Source organism: Psittacula echo (genome assembly GCF_963264785.1).
Source record: "Psittacula echo genome assembly, chromosome: 1".
Taxonomy (NCBI): Eukaryota; Metazoa; Chordata; class Aves; order Psittaciformes; family Psittacidae; genus Psittacula; species Psittacula echo.
The window spans coordinates 99187087-99206523 of NC_137735.1; the positions used below are offsets into that span (position 1 = coordinate 99187087).

Here is a 19437-nt window from a genome sequence, read left to right on the forward strand (position 1 = left end):
GAGACACAGGAAAGTTTGTGGAAGAGTGTTTTGCTCAGGACACAAGGCAGTACATGGATGCACCACTACTGGCATCATTTGAATTAATTCTGTTTGTCCTGGCCTTCCAAAAACAGTGTTAGCTGCCTGTGGTCATCATTGTGATTTTTTCACAAAGCATTATCGAAATACCAGCAAAGCACAGAGCAGCAGACCAGTCAGATTGTTCTCTCAACCAGTGAATACATTTGAAGTCTCCTGTTTAGTCTCCAAATAATTACCTTTTTCAATGATGATCTGAATTTGTAATAATATTGCATCTTGTGCAAGCGCTATAGGAGAAAAACAGCAAAGTACACTGAACCGGCAAACATGAGGAAATACATTTAAAAATTTCAGTGGCTATACAAATCTGTTTGAGACCTTCCTTTGAGACCTTCCTTCTTCTCTTTAATCTAGATTCTCCAAAATCAACTCCAGCCTTCTAAGTTACGTCTGCTTGATATTACTGTGCTAGTTGAGAACACAGGAATATTGGCTGGTATGAACAACTAATAAACTTTTCAATGCTTAAGATTTTCACTGATGGAACAAATAATTTGTTGTTCTGACCAAGGGGAAATATTGACCCAAGGTAAACTAGAGCCCACCTAACCTGCACAGTCTATTAACATTTTATCAGCTTTCTTTCTGCCAGGAAAAAAGGAAGGAGATCAGATATTTTCTTAATTTCCTCTTTTCTCAGAAGCAAATCCAATTCCTGTTTAACACATGTAACAATAACCCATCCCATATGTGTTTTTCCCTTTGTTGCAACTATTTTTTTCTGACTTGTCTGAATAGCTATGCCTTGTATCTTTTTCAGTTTTAGATTATCTTCTCCTGGTTTGCCCTGCCACATCAGTCACAATTCAGAAAACATCTGCTAGCCCTCTGCAAAGAATCTTTTTTTCAACTTCAGTAATGCTAAAGCAGCTCAACATTTCTACATCAGGAGCATTTTTTACTTGAAATAGCACGTGGAATAAAAGAAATAAAAGAAATTTTAAAAAATTTATTTTTGTCACTTTTTTCATAAGGCTTACTAAATTTTATTTGCTTTAGATGTGGATCTATAGAAATTTAATTTCATTATTAGATTACAAAACCTCCTTTCTAAATTTTCTTCAAGTGTCTCATCTTCTAATCTGATACCATTCTTGCAGAGGGCTCCCCTTTTTGAAGGCAGTGGTACGCACTTGAAGTGAGGACTGGGACTTACCAAATGCTATATATCTTATATAAATCTGCTTGGTTTTTTTTCTTTTGCATTAGTGTTAACACATTAAACTAGCAGCCTGGATGACATTTCTGTCTTGTTTTGCATTGGCTGTTGGATTTAGTGATTTTTAATTTTGTTTTCTGCAATAACTGTTGTTCCTTCTTCTTCAGCACATTCCTGCAATTGACATATTCTCATAGATTGTTGCTGTGTGTTGTTTTTTAATATGTATTGGAAGTTACCAAAAGATAAGTTCCTTTTAATCAGGTTTGATGTCTTGATTGGAAATCAAACCAATATGTCCATGTGTCCCTACATGCTTTAACTGCATACAAGCTTTACAAGGGCCTGCTTTAAATCTAACAGTTTGATTGTTTATTATAAATAGCACCCAATAAAAGGATTTAAGGTTGAGTCTCACCCTTGCCTCTCACAATATAGGTGAAAATATAAACTTGAACTTTAGCCCATCTTTTGCTTTTCACATTCCAGTGTGGAGATTGTTATTTCACTTAATATCATTATTTTGGAGGGGGCCAAATTCCACTCAGATTTTTATTAGTAGATTTCTGTTTCTGTAAAGAATTTAATTTAGCTGTTCAGTTTGTTGCAGGATGACCTTATGATTCTCTCTTGACAGCTTATTATATGTAAAAAGAAATTAAAAATAAATAAATGTTTAGTTCCAATGCATTCCAACAATACATACACAGTGTGTGCAAAAGTCTCCTGAATTGTGCAAGTCATAAAGTTACAAAGAAAATAAATATCAGTAAAATACCATTCTTTAATCTAACAAATACATCTTTTGAAAACTGCAACAATTATTTTTTCTGTCCAAGCATAGTGGAGTTCCCTAGTGAGCTAAAGGAGGTTTTGCTTATTATATCAGAATGTATTTTTTCCCCTAAAGCTACTTTATTATCTGATTCCTGAAAGCAGAGTTTTAAGTATAATCAGGTTTATAAAACTCAAAAGCAACAGTCTTGCTAGTGTGGAAAAGAAAAAAGCTGGATCTGCAGGTATTCTGAGATTGGACTGATTAACGACTGAATAAATCAGTTCCTAAATTCAAACTCTTCTCTTAAAATTAAGAGTCAAAGTGATTCGGGTTTGTCTGGCCATGTTTTTCAAGGATTTTGGTGTTGTACCATGCATTTTCACTAACAGCATTTTTAGTAGTTTAAAAAGAGAAATCAAGACACTATTGTTGATTGTATTGATACAGTTTTTTGTATCAAGACAGTAACATAGCAATAATCAAGCATTGTGTAATTCACATTAAATTTTTCGTTACCTGATTAGGTAATGAAAGATTTCTATTTCTAGGTTCTCGAAATACTCCTGAAAATTTTATCAGTTATTTTGAAAATGTCATGCTGTGTCTTGCCAGGTCTTAGTCCCTCTATGCCCATTTTAAATACTATCCAAAGTTAAGAGGTGAAGTGAGTTTTCTTCTCCAGAGCTATACAGCCTGTGTTTGTCCTATACAGTGCTGCACTTCCACATAGATAGCCATCTCCAGAGAAAGTTTTAGGGTTTATCAAGTATTTCATTGTACTTTTTCTATCATGAGAAGATAAAACAGTGTAGCTCATAGGTATGCCAGTTGATGGGCTTGGAGTATTTAACCGTTCCAAGAAGAACAATTTCTGTCATCAATATATTTTTCTCCAAGTACAACGATACTGTAATATTACCATCCCTGGATGCACTTTAACATTTGCATGATCCCTGTTAACGTTTGTTACCTTGCTAGCTATTACTTTTTCTAAACCTGTTCAAAAATGATAAGTTAGAGCATCAGAAGAAATAGCTCAGACAACTGAAAGAATTTGTAAGAGAGAAAGGACTAAACAAAAGGGGCTAATTTCCACTTTACCTGGGGAGCTATGAGAATAAACAATAACGAAATAATGCTGTTATGACCCTGAGATTTGGGCAACTTCACAAAGGTATTTGTAACCCAAAAAGTCATTAGTCCTCCAGTTAAATGCTGGTACTCTCACAATTGAGACCCAGGTGCTTTGAGCCCATTTCTATTACCATGGTGCTTTAGCACTTCCAGGTGCCTTAGTTCCTTGTTTCAAAAACTACATCCTTAGGACACAGTAATGTGTGTAGTTATTCCTCAGAGCTGTATACAAACAGCACCTGGCATTCTGAAACAAAGCTCTTTCATCATTATCTTATTTCAGAGGTTACTCAACTATTGGTCTGGGGGGTGTTCATGTTCGCTTGACCAGACTAAGGACAGTGCAGCACTTTGACACGTTCCTATACAAGTTTTCTGACTGAAAAAAAAACACAAGACTAGACCAAAATTTGTGCCTGTACTGGAGCTTGAAAGACTGTTCTCTTTCACAGCTGTGCTTGAGCATGGAGAAATTATAAAAAGTAGAAGTGTGACAGATCATTTCATTGAGAACTGGTGCAGTCTTCTGGCTAGGCTGCATAGCTCTGTAGGGAGATGAGCAAATAAAAGAAGGAAGAATCCTGTTTGTGATCCTTAACAGTGATTAAGTATAGATAAAATCTTTACAATGAGTCCAACAACAGTTTTCTCAGAAAGTTCATGATCATCCTGTCAGCAGAAAGATCAAAGTTATTTCCTGGTAAAGGGTGACAGCTGATCCTTTCTGGCCCAGGAACTGCCAGGGCTCTTCTTGCATGACTTTTACCTGCCTTACTTTCAGCCCATCTTAGGAATCTCACTCTGGCAGTGAATATTTCAACTCATTCTTCACCTTCTCAGTAAGACTACTTTATAGCACACTGTGGTCTTTGTTTGCAGCAGCCTCAAATTTAACTTGCTGAACTTCATTTGTGGTTTTGCTCAAAATGGTCTTTTTTTCTGTCACACGCCATTTTCAGTCGGCAGCTAGTTGTGGCTTTTCTCTCCATAGTCCTTCTCTGTCTGCAAGTCCCTGCATGGGAAGGACACTACACCTTTGGGTTTTTATATTAAAAATCTGTAGATCTTGCCTGATCATTCACCAGCTCAGCTAAACTAAGCTAAGCTGAGCTGGTGAATGGCTGGAGAAAAAAGTTGAGCTTGTAGGAGCTGCCTAACGTATTGTGAATGGAAAGATGAGCAAGGTCTTCTAATCAGCAAGCAACTTTTTAGAAAGTGAATGCTTATGTACTTTGGACAAAAAGCTATTAAAAAAGGTAAAGCCCCCCAGGAGGGGAAAGGGATGCTTGTATGAGTGGTAGAAGAGGTTTCTTCCAGGAAAGAGGTAAAAAGCCCAAGTCAGTGCATGTATTTATCCAGCCATCCTCCTTAGGCACGCAAAAGATGGGCTGTGTGGCCACCATGGCTGAGGGGCAAGCTGTATTGTTTAGCTGTCTAAGTTAGGTCACTCTGACAGGCAGAGGATACTGAAGATGAATTGCTTCCCAATAGAAAAAAATCCAGAATAAAGGGCTTGGTTTTGTTGTGGCTTCTGGTTTTTTTGTTCTGCTGTTCTTTTCTTGCCTCAAAGGATGAGGCAAGGGTGGTATTGCAAGACTTGACAAATATAAAACAATTGTGTTCGCATACACATGCTCATTTGTATGTCTCCTTTTGTGTGTGTGTGTATTTCAGTTTGAGAAGTCAATGAAAACATGGTTTGAAAATGGAGGAATGAGAACATTGGGAGCAGATGCCAGAACTTTCTTTTTTCTATTCATTTGAGCACATGTTTTTGAATTGTATGTTTGTATACATTGAAATAGCATTACCTACTCCAAAATAGTAACTGTTCAGCTTGAAGTGTCTTTCCTAGTTTTAATTTCCTTTCACTTCAGCTAGATTTCTGTCCTGTGTCGTGCCTTTCCTTCCCATTCTAAGACCTTTTCTATTATTCTTGAAATAGAAATGACATCTGCAGGCCCAGAACGTTGCACTACACCCACAGAACTTGCTTTATCTAGCAATCTGCCACTAATATTTTGAGACTCCAGCAAGACAGTAAGGACTATCTCTCCAAATTTTTACTGTACAGCTGTCCTTAACTGAACTGTGCCATATGAGTTCCATTTGCAATACCAGTGAAGAAAGTCCTCAGTGTTTTCCCTCACAAATCATTGCAGATGTATTTATCTAAGAGATATCTTGCCATGACTGTGGACCATTTTATGGTAGAAATGTCTGTTGCTTTCCAGGCTTGCTTTAAAATTGGAAAAAACCTTTCATATTTATGAATATTTAATATTTTTTTTTTATTTTCTTAGCTAATGCCTATGTTTATTAAATGATAAACATCCACTTTGGGGAATATTACTAGTTATATCACTTGTGCTTTGGAAATAGAGATAACTGTAGTGGCAGTCCCTTAGTATAGAATCAGAAATAAATGTGATCTATTGGTAGGCCTAGCTGGTGCCTGGGCATGGTGCATAAACTCTACCACTTGAGTGGTTCCCAAAAGTGATCTGACTCAGGCACTGTGCTGAGTCACAAATCCTCCTCTGCTTCCTCCTTGCTTGCAGAAAGTAGTAGTTTTCTTCTGAACTGTATTAGCAGAAAAATAATTACCTCCCACATCCTTGGCACTGGCTTAAGTATGAAAATCTGTGTGTGTTTGTGTGTGTATCAGGAGGTGGAGGGGGAATGGATGGAGTTGAAAGTACTTCCCTTTTACTTTTAGTCCTGCTCATTCCCAGAAGGTCATTTGTATGAGACTGTGCCTGCTTATAACTCCAGGTTCAGGCAATGCTATGGTGTAGGCAGCTATAGCGCTGCAAAACCAATGAAGGAGTCGACTTGGGGTATGCTTTCTCTAAAGATCTGGGTTACTAATACCATGAGAACAGGAAACCACCGTGTCCAGCAAACCCAGTTTCATCCAAAATTGAAGACACATGAAAATATAAGATAGGGCTGTGCTTGGAAAGTCCCAGTATTTTTTTCTGAGACCAACCTAGCATTAGTTTCCTTGGATATGTTCCACAGCACAACGCCAAGTGCATTTTAGCAGCTGGGTCTAGTGCACTTTTTTTTTTTGGTGACATCTTTGCTGAGCATTGGTTGGCATCCAAGAAAGCTTGTAAGTACACAATGGGGTATGTAGGTAATCCCATTGCTTTAGGTGCAGACACTTACATGCACAGAGATAAGCACGTTCTTCAATAACTGCCTGAATTGATGACACAGCAACCAGGTCTTCTCATGATTGTCTTCCTGAGAGGAAAATGCAGCATCATATAATACCTCTAAAACACCTGCAGTATCCCTAACAGTATATTTCCCATAGCTTTGAAAAAGATCAGTGTTGCTTGTTATAAGCTCGTTTCCTTCTTTCTTCCACATTCCTTGTACTTCGCATTTTGCCCTAAACCTTTGGGTCGATGCAGTCCTCTAGAGACTGAAAAGGGCTTGACCTGGTATTAAAAGCAATGTTGTTCTCATGTAATAAATATTTAAAACACTTTATCAGTGTAAATGAACACTAAATTCTGTGAGCCCAGGGAGTGGCATTAATGTATTTTGCTTACTGAAACATTTATGGAGCCAGTGTCAGCCAACAAAATGCAGCCAAGAGGGGGTTTTTTAAAGGTAAGCTGAAGTGCTTTCAAAATAAATACTAAGAGCTGTTTAGGATCTTCAATTATTAATAGAAGAAAAGCGTAGGCTGTAAAACTGCAAATAATCCCTTTTGTCGCACTCTCCCTAACCTCTGTGCAGTTATCTCTGTCCAGCCTCGAGTGAGCCCCTCAAGGCAGATGCTATGCCTTCACAGATGTTTGGAGAGTGTCTAGCACATGGAGAGAGCTTCCACAAATTACTAAATAATTTTAGAATACTAAATATTTGAAACCCATTTATTTTTGTATTTACTTGCCAGGATATAATTCAGGACTCTGCGTTTATGGTTGGCCAATGATGGCATTGCCAGCCTCTGTAAAGCAGTGTAAAAACGCAGCTCTTCACTCTGCTGTGGGAAGGCAGTTATTGGCATTACCTTCTTGGAACCCAGAGGCCAGCTTTGCAGTCTGATAAGGTCACTGGGCATTCTGATTTAATTAAGATTATAAGCTGCAAAGCTCATTGCTTGAATTGCAAACCTTACCTCCACAAGGGATAAAATGCCATAGGTGTTCAGTGTGCAATGGTCTATTGCACAGAGCATCAGGCAAGTGGAACTGTAGTGCCCTTGTATTATGAACACCCGTGCTGGGTGATATTTGCGTGTCACAGTGTGCAAAGATTAAGAGCATGAATGAGTTGGGACAGAGAAGTTTAGGTTTTTTGGCTTTTAGCTGGTGGGGGGGGTGTGGTGTAAGTTCAACTGGCTTTTTTTCCTCTGCACAGGGAAAAACGTGTGAAAGTGTGTAGAAGGCCTCACCATTGGTTAGAAAAAGTTTTGTGACTGTATGTAAAGGGATGATTTGTCTTCATTTACACTGATTAGAAATGCATCTGGTCATCCACAGACACTGATCTGCACCACTCAGATTTCAGAACACAGATTTTATGTGTTTTGAAGCATCGCTGTTTGTTCCACCTACCCATGGTTCTCCCCGAGTCCTTTAATCCTTCTTTATCTGTTCTCCCTATTCTCCGCCTGTCACGCAATGGACTCAGTCGGAGATCAGTGTGATCAGACAAAGCCATTTATTATAGAAAACTAATTCTTTATATACTATTTCTTAAAGTTGTTTACACTAACTTGGCCCATTGTGATTGGATACATGTCTTTAAGGCCCTTAACAACTAACATATAATTGGTTAAGCACAGGTGTGAGAACCTGACCTTCAAAGTTTTCCAACAGTCCTCAATTTAGCAACTCAGTAAATTCCAGCTCCTTCTTATCTTGCTGGGATTCTTACTCCCAGTGCCTCACTCCCATCCTCCTTCACCTTTAGTTGTCCCTTGGTTCATGTCGAACTCCACGTAGGCACTTGGTGATCTGGGTATGTGGCCGTTCTTCACCGGAAAATCATCCACATCTGCCCCTGCTACTACACCAACTTTTCTGATTGTCCAAAGCCTGCATCCTCACACCATTCCTTGCAACAGCTGTTCATGTTGCACATGGCTGCCTGAGCTGAGAATAAAGTAATTTACTGTCTGCGGCTATATTGCAGCAATAAGCTTGACAACAATGTGGGGAGCATGTGATGTGCATATAATCCTGTGCACCTCTACTGGTAGCATTTGTCACATTTTCTGAGAGGACATTTCTAAAGTTGCTGCATAGTTAGTGGTTTTAAACTTTTAGAAACTCTCTGAATTCTTCAGTGGTAATATATGTAAGCTTGTTAATTGATGGAGTCATCTGGATTTAAAACCAGGCTGCCCTAACAGGGTACTGCACAGCACACACACACATTGATTCATGCTAGCAGTATGCAGTAGCTCATCTCTTCTTCAAAGTTTTGGTTTATTATCCTCTAGAAGCTTTTCTCTAACTAAGCTAGCTGAAGCTCCTGTAAGTCTTCTGGTGGTACATGTTCCCTTGACTGTCTAAACACCTTGTCATCTCGTGGTTATGGTGCATGCCTTTGATTTCACAAGCACTGCCTTGTTAACACAAAGGGCATTGGTTTGTCCAGATACTATCTTCTCTGGACATCTGTAGTACATTGAAGCACTTTCATGGCATGGGTAGTAATGAAGCTGCCTTTAAAAGCCTTGTTCATCATTGTGTCTGTCTTCAGTACCCTCTCAAGAGCACTGGGTAGATCCTATAATGAATATTAAATCAATTAAGAATAACAGTAATTAAGGGTAAAATGCGTAACACCTTGACTATAATTTGGATTAACAGGGCTCCTAAAATCACTAAAAATGGAGGCCTTTATTTGCTTTTCTGTAGATTTATTTGAAGCTACAAATAGTTCAGTCTGCAGAGTTTGATTTTTTTTCAGCTTCAGAGCCATCTCTAGTCTTTTAACTTTCTTGTGTTGTACATTGGTTGGGAAAAGGTGGGACATTGTTGTAATTTTCTGCTGAATGTAGCATTCTTGACTGCCGTGAAGTATTGGGGTGATGTTCATGTGGAAGGCAGTTCATTTTCTGTATGTATTTTGAATTAGTAGACTGAATAAGGTGAGCATCTAGGGGAAAAGAATGACTGCCTCATGTAATCACAGCAGTATTTTTACCCCAGAGATATTGCTTATCCAAAGTGCCTAGAGGTAATTGAGTGAGCAGAACAGCTCACTCTTTTATAGGATGAGTTTTGATCCTGTCAGTATTTTACTTCATGTAAGGAAATTCCTTGTGAAAGCCAGAATGTTTCATGCTGAATATCACTCCCGTTGGATAGTAACATGAACCATTAACAGATAACTGAACTGACTGCAGACACCTGAAAAAACACTGTGACCAGAGGGATGCTGGTAGCCAGTTTTGGATTACTGGCAGTGAATGATCTTGCTGGCCTGGCAGCTGATGCCGCCTTGGATTGTTTCTGCTGTGTTCCATGTGGCTGAGGAGCAAATGCAAAGTTTCAGCCTTAGCTGTGAATTGACAGGTAGATTGCCTACAAGTGAAAGTGTTTGTCAAGAGATGTGTCATCCTTATTAGAGGGTATTTAAATTAGTTAGGAAAAAGTAATAAAAAGGAAAATCTAAGATCTTAAGTGATAGATTTAAAAAGTTAATAGTTATCACAAACTCTCTTGGCAGATCTGTAACAGGCATTTACAACTCATGAATCACATTTTTTCAAAAATCACAGCTAATATCAACTTCTCTAAGGAGATGACAGCATTTGCAGGAGACATTAATGGTTTCTGGCTCTCAGTCATTGCAAAATCATGAGCTCGTAATTGTTCTGATCTGGCTATTTGTAGACTATAGAGTTCTAGAGGTCTCTCAATATTTCCAACATTAATAACTTGCCAGTGACAGTGGTTGCCATCACTGCCACCAGTCATAATAACTTTAAGACCTTTGTAAATGCAAATCCTTGCTAAAGGCTGGCTTTGTTATTCTGGTTTTATAAATAAGGAGAAAGAGACGAGAGAGGCCCATGAATCTGCAGCTTGAGTCAACTGCGTCTGAGGGTACACTGCTTAGTGCTTGAGCAAACTCAGCTACAAGTCACCTTCCCTCGCCCATTCTGAAACATTTGGTTCACTCATGATTAGGATTTATATCAGTCTCATGCCTTAACAACAGCCATGTAATAATATTTTGTTCATATCCCTTTCTAGGGACCTGGACAGCCTCTATTATAGAATGATCCCTAAATCTTGTGGCAAAACCATCACTGCTGGTTCTGACTCTCCCTCTGTTCAGATCGAAGTGAGGTAGATCTGGAGTGCAGGAAGATCCCAAGGGCTGGGAGCTCTCCATTAGTATAGGTTTGGTGTCCTTCAGCAGCTCAGGCTGTGGGTGAGATGGCTTGACCCCTGGAAGAACACAGAATCAGATTAGGACATGACTTCAGTTTACTGTCTTTCCCCATGCTCTGGGATGCAGCTCTGTGGTGTCCCAGCACTTGCCCTCTTGCATGTCTCGCTGTTCTTGTCCTGCTTCAGTTCTGGTTGTTCTTCATTTTTCCTTCATTTTTCCTATGCTTTAACTCTCCTGGGAACAACTTGTGTCTGGTTTTCAAGAACAGGCAAAATAGCTAATGTATTTCCTCCCCAGCATGGTGGTATTTCAGTGACAGGTAGGGTAATAACAGTTTTACTTTAGTCTGTGATCCACGATATGACGGTAAGTTTGTGAAATACTGGGTATCTTCTGGAGGGAGGTGATCTGTAAATGTAAATCTTTACATCATCAAGATAATGAGTTCAGGTGAGGGAGGGTGAAATAAAAATGACATTATTGTGCAATTTATAGCCTCTCTATCAGCAAGATACTGATAAGTGTTTCCTTCTGTTCTCTCTGCAGGTCTCCAGGTGGTTTTAAATTCAATTATCAAGGCCATGGTCCCTTTGTTGCATATTGCCCTGCTGGTGCTGTTTGTCATTATTATCTATGCCATCATTGGACTGGAGCTATTCATGGGGAAGATGCATAAGACCTGCTATCATGTGCAAGGCGGACTGATAGGTAAGGAGAAAGCTATATCATACACACAAAGATTTTCTGAGGAAGGTGTCCCCCATATATCTCAGAGCACTTGTGCTGTCTATAAAGGCTATATGTGACCTGTCAATTCATGCTGAACACAGTAGTGAACTTAACTAATGTGGACCTTTGGCACTACAAGCAGCCTGAGTTCTTTAACAAGATCCTTTAACAAGGCTCAAGCAACACTAAAGTAGTGATGATTTCACCACTAAGCAGACTCACCTACAAATGAGGTGGCATCACAAACACATCTCCATTTTAAAGTAGTATCATTGTAAAAGATTACTGTATATTGTAAAGGAATTGAGGTCCATGATTTTTTTTTTTTTTTAATCACAGGCTGTGACCATGACTAGAAGTGCAGCTAGTATGAAAGCAAAGTTATATTAATGGGAAGAAACTTTTTGCACCAAATTTATCAGGAAAGAATTTTCAAATTTATATACAGAAATAAATACTCAAATTTCAAAATAATTCAATTGTGTTACCACTCACTCATCTAACCATCTGCTCTTTTTCATTTGATTTACTGAACTTTAACAGCAGTAATTTCCCATATGGTGGTGGGTGCCAGTGTCTAGGACCCACTTCAGCTTATAACCAAGAAAATATTGTACAGCAGGAAATTGTTTCAGAAGTTCTATATTTTCTGCTTTTACAACATCGGCAGATCTCATTTTCTGGAAATGATGCTAGAACTATAATGAATTGTCAGTCTGATTTACAACTTTAAAGTATATATATCTTTCTCCATAGTGTGAAATTATTTATGTTACAGCATCTAAGTCTATTATTGCTGTTTATGGCGTGCTTTAATGATGAGAATGTGATAATAAATTTTGGAAAATTGCTTTTTTTTTTTTTTCCATATAAGATGAGAAACAAACATAATTATCTGCTCCCACACACATACATACCTGCATCTGTTATAAATGTAGCACTAAGTTCTGAAATCCATATATTAAAAAAAAAAATCAAAAAAACGTATTGCATGAATTTTTGTGATTATAAAATATGGGGGGTGGGGGGTGGGGGTGCGTGTGTGTAGTGTTTTTTCATATACCAAAGCATTTAGCAGGCTTGTTGTATGGGTTCTCTGATTTTTGGAAGCAGCTGTATAGAATAAGGGCTTTATAATCAAGCTGCAGTCTTACAGAGCTCATCAGTGACACTGGGCTACTGCTGAAATGCCACACAGCTTTTAAACTCCAAAAGAATGGAGCTCCAGACACTCTCTGCTGTGATTTAGCAGTGGCCCAGCACCATATCAACCTATCTCCAGAGCACTGAAGCCTGTCTGCTGCAGAAGTTCAGCCTCCTTCGTTGGAGTGCCAGTCAGTGCTGCAGTTTCCTTCCAAGATTAACCCAGGTGCCAAGTGACTGCAGTATGAAAACACTGGTCATATCATGCAGCCTAAAGAAATGTAATAGACTTGATCTCATGTTTTCTTTCACGTTGAAGAGCATGATTTCTTCCTCATAGGACAGTATGCTTGTCTATCTCAGTTTTGACTGTAAAATTTGAAAGTTTATCCGCTATTTTTACAAACAGAAAGTGAAGCAGAAAATTCCTCTGCCCATTAAAATTAATACAGTTGCTTGTGTATTCCTAGAGAAATCTGTCAAATTTGCTGCAAAAGTGTATTTCTTCAAATATCTTTCATTCACTCATGGCAATTAGTTCTCTTCATCTCCTTTTTCTCCCTCCTCTCCTTTAAGATACACCTGCAGAAGATGATCCATCCCCCTGTGCCCCTCAGTCTGCTCATGGGCGGCAGTGTCAGAATGGCACGGAGTGCAAGGCAGGCTGGGAGGGACCTAAGCACGGCATTACCAACTTTGACAACTTTGCTTTTGCCATGCTGACAGTGTTTCAGTGCATCACGATGGAGGGCTGGACAGATGTACTGTACTGGGTACGTATCCGAAAATGATAAGATGAAACGCCTGCTCATGTGCTATGGCTATGGTGAAGCTTCAGGGCTTTAGAGCTTTCTTGCTTGTTTCTATATAGTGAAGGCATGGTTGCTAGCATGTAGCTTTAATTAATTCAGTATATTAGTGGGCAAAATGGGAGGGTTTATCTGGTGCAGTTAAATCAAATGTAAATGTTGAGCTTCCAGTGATATTTTAATGTTGAAAGATGGCATGTGGTTTAACAGTTTGAGGATAATCAACGTACATTTGTTGAGCTGAATGTCATATAAAGACCTTCTCTGCAGGAGTGTAATATCTTGTACATCTCCAGATTATCGATGTAGAAGTATTTGTGACAGAAACTGTGTGCTCTACCAATGGCATTAGTGTTTCAAAGGCATTACGCTGACCACTCATAGGTTTTATAAGAAAGGCCTCACAAATCCCTTTTCGTGCCAGCACTGCTTCGGATTATGATTTTTATCACAATAGTATTAGAATAAATTCTCCAAACTCTCATATTGTTATCAGTCATGGTTACATGTTTATCTGAAACATGATACTATCTTTAAGCTAAATGCAGTCTCATCTTGCCCTTTACCCTAATTCTGGAAGTTCAATAGCTTTAGTTTCTGCCTTGTAATTCCTGATGTATGGGAAATTCAGTGGCAATGCAATTATACTGTAGGAGTTCAAATCAGATTTAGCCTTCACCTGTAAACCAGATATAAACCCATTTCTTGATTCAGCTCTTGCCATCAACTTTTGCAGCAATTCACACACAGCTCGGTTAGTCCTGTCTGTGTAAGGCTAACCCAGACTCTGACTTACTTTGAAGACTGGCATATTATGACGGTTGATTCTCCAAGATGGTAGGATGTGCTACAATGCATGATGGAATTTAACTCAAGAAGATCCAAAATACACAAAAGGATAATCTGGACTGAGGCAGCTTGCACTGTTAATCAACATCAGCTTTTCTCTTAAACATCAGCTTGAAGCTGTCTTCTACCCACCACCAAGTTACAGTTTACAAGATTTCCCTTTGAAGATTCAGCTTATCTGCAATAGATAGTGTCTATGTGGAACAGCTAGCAGTTGTCTCTTTATCCTCATAAATTTAGATGAGAATTGTGACTCGAGCTTCTTTTTAATGCCTGAGATAAAGGGCAGAGATCAAACCACAAGGGGAGTCTGGGTCTCAGAGCACAAAAGTTGCCTTTACTTGAAAAAAAGATATAGATTAATAAAATAAGAACAGAAGTTAAGTCAGAAAAATAACTGGGCAAAACTACTCCACAGCTCAACTATAGCTATATATAATATGCTCTTTTATCACATTTAACTCACATTCCTCCAATCTTTGTATGATTGAGAAGATTTATAGGTAGTTCAGGGGAGACAGAACAGAGTAAAAGATACCAGAAACAAACATGAAACATGAAAAGAGTTCTGGCAGTGTACGCTGTTTAGTGTCATGAAACCTATCCAAAAGTTGTCGTTATTTTCTCCAAAGGCACGTGTAATGAAAAACCCTGCCAATCCCCACCCTTTTGGATCCAGGCATCATTTGCATGACAGGATGTGAATCATTCAGAACTCAGTTATCAGTTACTTAATACCGGGAGCCAAAACCTTATACTCAATATTAAATGATTTTCTACCATGACTCCCGCAGATGCTCTGATTTTTTTTATAGCATCCCTGCAGCAACCTGGATTTTAGCTGTGGGCCTTTGCTGGGTATTCAGCCAGCTTTTTTCACCAATTTCCTGAGCTGTTCTTTTATCTTTAGAGACAGTATGGTGAACTGAGACCTGAAATTAATACAGATTGATAGTCATTATTTTTAGGGGCATCTGTATAGTTAGCTTTTTATATTATGGCTTTGATAAAATCATAAAATCATAGAATAGTTAAGGTTGGAAAGGACCTTAAGACCATCTAGTCCCAACCCCCCTGCCATGGGCAAGGACACCTCTCACTAGCCCATGTTACCCAAGGCTCTGTCCAACCTGGCCTTGAACACTGCCAGGAATGAAGCATTTACCACTTCTCTGGGCCACTCGTTCCAGTGCCTCACTGCCCTCACAGTGAAGAACTTCTTCCTTGTATCTAATCTGAACTTTCTCTGTTTTAATTTGAACCTATTACCCCTTGTCCTATCGCTACAGTCCCTTTGCTTTGGAAATAAAAGAAATATTTGCTATCGTTGGTTTCAAATTATTCCTAGACAAGACTACAAAAGAGTTAGCCTTGCAGACAGAGGAAAAGGAAATTTAGTTTGTAAAGAAAAAAACATATCACCTATGTTTAAAGGCCATGAAACACAAAATTAGAGTAAATACCTGAACAACTGAGCTGACAGGCACACTCAGTTAAGCTGCTGCAAACAATCCTTAGAGTATTGTTGTCTCATAAGACCTTTTGCCTCTGTTTTATGTTGACAAAGTGGATAGAAGTCAACTGTGATCAGTGTTTGCCATATGGTAAAGAAGCTGTTTGAGATGCAATGCATATTTCCTTCTGCAGAGAGGTCTGTGCTACTCTGGGGGCAGATATTGTTTGGGCAGTTACTAGAGGTCACACTTATGAGAAGCCTTGTGGCTTTAATATTTGTATGTAGAAACAGTCTCTGAACATTCACACTAATTTCATGTGTGGGTGTTTCAAACCTGATCAATTGTGGTTTATAGTGTAAGCTTTATAGTCTATGAAAAAGGCATTCTAACTTAAGCTAGCCAGATCAAAAGTAAGATTATTTCTGGATAGTAAATAAAAAAAATGGAATGTTTCAATCTCTGAGAGTGAAGGACAAATTTTAGTAAGTGGAGTAGGATAGAAATAATCTATTTTAAACTTAGTGTGAGCCATTGTTTCTTTAGTGAAGCCTGACTCATATATAACTCTACTCCCTGGCCTTTGCCTTTTCAGCCAAGAAAAGTGGACTTGTCATAGACAACCCACTGGGGGCTGCATCTCCACAAGAGTGTAGAGATAGGAAGCTATTTTCTTCTCAAGTAGATAACACTTTACGAGATCTCCGGGATCCACTCTGAGGTCCTGGAAATTAACACTTGCTTTATTAGGAAATAAATCTGCACAGGTAATTAAATTGCAAATCCAGGTCCTCTCTCTCCAACTACACCCTGAGATAGAGAGTTGGTTGTCCGTTTTACACTGAAAGGAAAGCACAGATTAAAAAACAGTATAAGAAAATGTTGTCTGCAAATCTGACAGTTTTGCAGGTGCAAATTTTAGGTGATGACTTTCAGAGGTCATTCCTTAAACTTAAGGATGTAAAGTAATTAATATTAAAAGTGCTGAGCGTTCAAAATTCAAGCATGCTGACAGGTTCTTAGTTCCTCTGCAATTCAGAGTAGACACCAAGGTATGTAGGGAGTTTTCTTTGCTTCCTCCTTAAATAAGAAAAGAGCCTAAAGCTCAGCAGAACCACAGATAAAGCTCTGTGCTGAATTAGTTGGCTGGAAATGTTTAGACAATGGAGCAATTCCCTTGGTCTGAACTTTTCTACAGGTGCTTTTCAATTACATCCTCCTGTTTTCTGAAAGATAGCTTTTGAAAGGTACCTAGATCTCTGCATTCCTCTCAGCGGGAATGGAGGGAGCTTAGCACATTTCAGCACGTTGCCCTGAAAAATATACTAGCAATTTTATGAAACCTATGTCTGTCTTGTGCCATACTTTGCAAGGTTAAACCTGCATGTTTAAAAGTTCGAAATCTGTATGACCTTCCACAAGCCTTGGACTCCTAATCCACTTAGTAGCTCTTCAAATTCTATCTTCAGTTTCCTGCTTCCTTCTTCATGCTTCTCCACATGCATCCTTCAGCTTTTTGCCTCTGTAGTGAAGCCTATCTCCTCTCTCATGGAGTACTATTTCCCAGCCTGTGATCCACATCTTCACAATAAGATAATGAGAAATGGAAAGCAATAAGCTTTTATTCCTTAGAAAGATTTTACATCAATAAGATCAATACACTTTCCAATCTCCTCTCTGAGTAGATAAGACTTGTGAGGTAGATTGGCATCTTTTGTGAAAGAAAAATGTTAAGGAAAACAGTTTGACACTGCTCTAGTGGCAGGTAAGATATTACTTACAAGGAGCCAGAATTTTAATGTGAAACAGCTATATCGGACAGGATGAAAATCCATGCAAAACAACCTTGTTGACTCTTTGCTGAAAAATTGATCTTTGTTGAAGAGAGTGTTACGTGTTTATAGAAGCACATCTCCTACACTGCCTCAATCTTATGTTTGCTTTGTCCCAGTAAAATTGCCAGGTGGCTTTATCTCGTATGCATTCAGTTCACAGAATCATTTGAGTAGATAGGCACCTATTATGATATGTCACATCATAGGTTTTCCTATGCATGGTTGAAAGATCAAGCTTATTATTCTCAAAATTCTCCTTAATGTATGATCATCCAGCATTAGCAGCTTGCTCCCTTGTGCAGGCACCAAGGCCCATTTCTGAAGACCTCTCAGTCTTGGAAACTTCAGCAGCAGATGCAAATCTAAATGTTACAAATTGAGTAATTTTGTATTTTGTAATCAGTCTCTGCTGCAGTCTGTTATTTCTTATTGTCTTGTTGACTAAGGAGGAAAATTAAATCCCTGTGCATTTTGTAACATCCTGTTTAAGTATTTGTAGACATTTGTTGCCTTCCCTTAATCTTTTTCTAATCTGAGTAGATTCAGTTCTTTCAGCCTTCACTAATGGGGCTTCTTTTTAATTGTTTTGAATCAGTTTGTTTCTGTCCTTCAGGAGACGCTTTGCTTCTGAATTAAGTACAGTTTGGACAGTTCCCTGTCTCTAGAAAGGCTTTCATCTTCGTGTGAAATGTGCTTTCTGTAGCTGGAGCCTTATGACACTGCATGCAAATTTGCCTACTGCAGCCTCAGTTTTATGTACCTGGTCTCTCCACTCCCCTGCATCTAAGCTATTATATAAATAAAAGAAAAAAGAGTGCCGAGCAAGTGCAAAACACATCCATACATTGCTGTATTGGGCTGTTCACGTTGCTGGGTAGTGGAGAACCTGGTCCTGAGTTGTTCTGCATATAGTTTGCCCATTGCAGCTTGAATTCTAGGATTGAGTAATTCTACATAATTAATGTGCTTGATGTTTATTAATAATAAGCAGCCGTAAGCCTGACATAGTTTGTGGAGTATTGGCTTTGTCCCATGTGATTTGAACCATGCTTCAGAATACTTGGGTGAGTCTCTGAAAATAACGTGCAGTGCCTCCAGGGACAGTTTACCTCAAGGCTTTAACTGTAAACTAAAGAGTGTGGTATTATTATAGATGGACTGAAGCCAGGTATGAATGAGATCCAGGGCACTAACCTGTCCCTGGAAGAGATGCCTGAACTGGCACATGATAAGTTGACTTCCTCAAATTTAACCAAACAATCCTTGGTGGCCTTCTCAGCCCCTAGGCAAGATGTTTTAGTAGTCTAAAACAATGTGGCAGAGACATCACAGTGCAGGTAGAGTCACAATGTACTGAGATTGAATCAGTGAAACATTCAGAAGCATCACATCCCCAAGGGCAGCATAGAGTAACATATATAGATGCAGTGGGTTAAACAGGCTGTTCAGGAAGATCCTTCCATCTCTGAATGTGAGATCATACTTCCAATACTTCCATACTAAATGGACTTCAGACTAGATCTTACAGTAACCCTTATAATTCCCATCATGAAATCAAAACAGTACAAACTGGACAACATATATAATTAATTTTGCTGACAGCATTGACATCTTGTGGGCTTTTCTTATCTTCCCACAGTCTGTTGCAGCCAAAGAGGAAGATGATGTGAGGCATACAGAGATACTGCCACAAAGTGGAAGACATTAAACGCAAAGCTGCAACCCCCAATTTTTTGCCAGCTGTGTTTTCCCTTCTAACCCTTTCTTCTTGCAGCACTTAGGCTTGAATTAGTAAGGCTTTCCACACAAGAGAATGATCTGATTCTAAGAATATATCTGTCTACATGTTTCCATGGTGTTTATTCCCATCCGCCCCCACCACTCCAAGAAAATGTTGGGCTTGTATTGTTGTGGGGTTGAGGCTTTTTAATCATCTTTTTGGCAGGACTTTGTATGGATGTGAAAAATTTACAAAGAATATGCACGCAAGTATGAGCAACTCGTCTCTGTAATTGCAGAGGTTATTTCTTCTCCATCTGTAACAGTGGTGGGTAAGGGGAGAGGGCCCATAGTTCAGAGCACTGAA

General features: G+C 38.9%; 1 protein-coding gene across 1 annotated transcript in view; it reads left to right on the forward strand.

Annotated features, from left to right (window-relative positions):
- The window catches only part of CACNA1C (calcium voltage-gated channel subunit alpha1 C), a gene marked incomplete at both ends in the record, with an annotated part of 484825 nt that overhangs the window by 305126 nt on the left and 160262 nt on the right, over positions 1-19437 (forward strand). Inside the window, 2 exons of the mRNA XM_080614946.1 lie at positions 11079-11240; positions 12981-13177. Coding sequence (XP_080471072.1) covers positions 11079-11240; positions 12981-13177 — 359 coding nt within the window. The remainder of the gene's footprint in view (positions 1-11078; positions 11241-12980; positions 13178-19437) is intronic.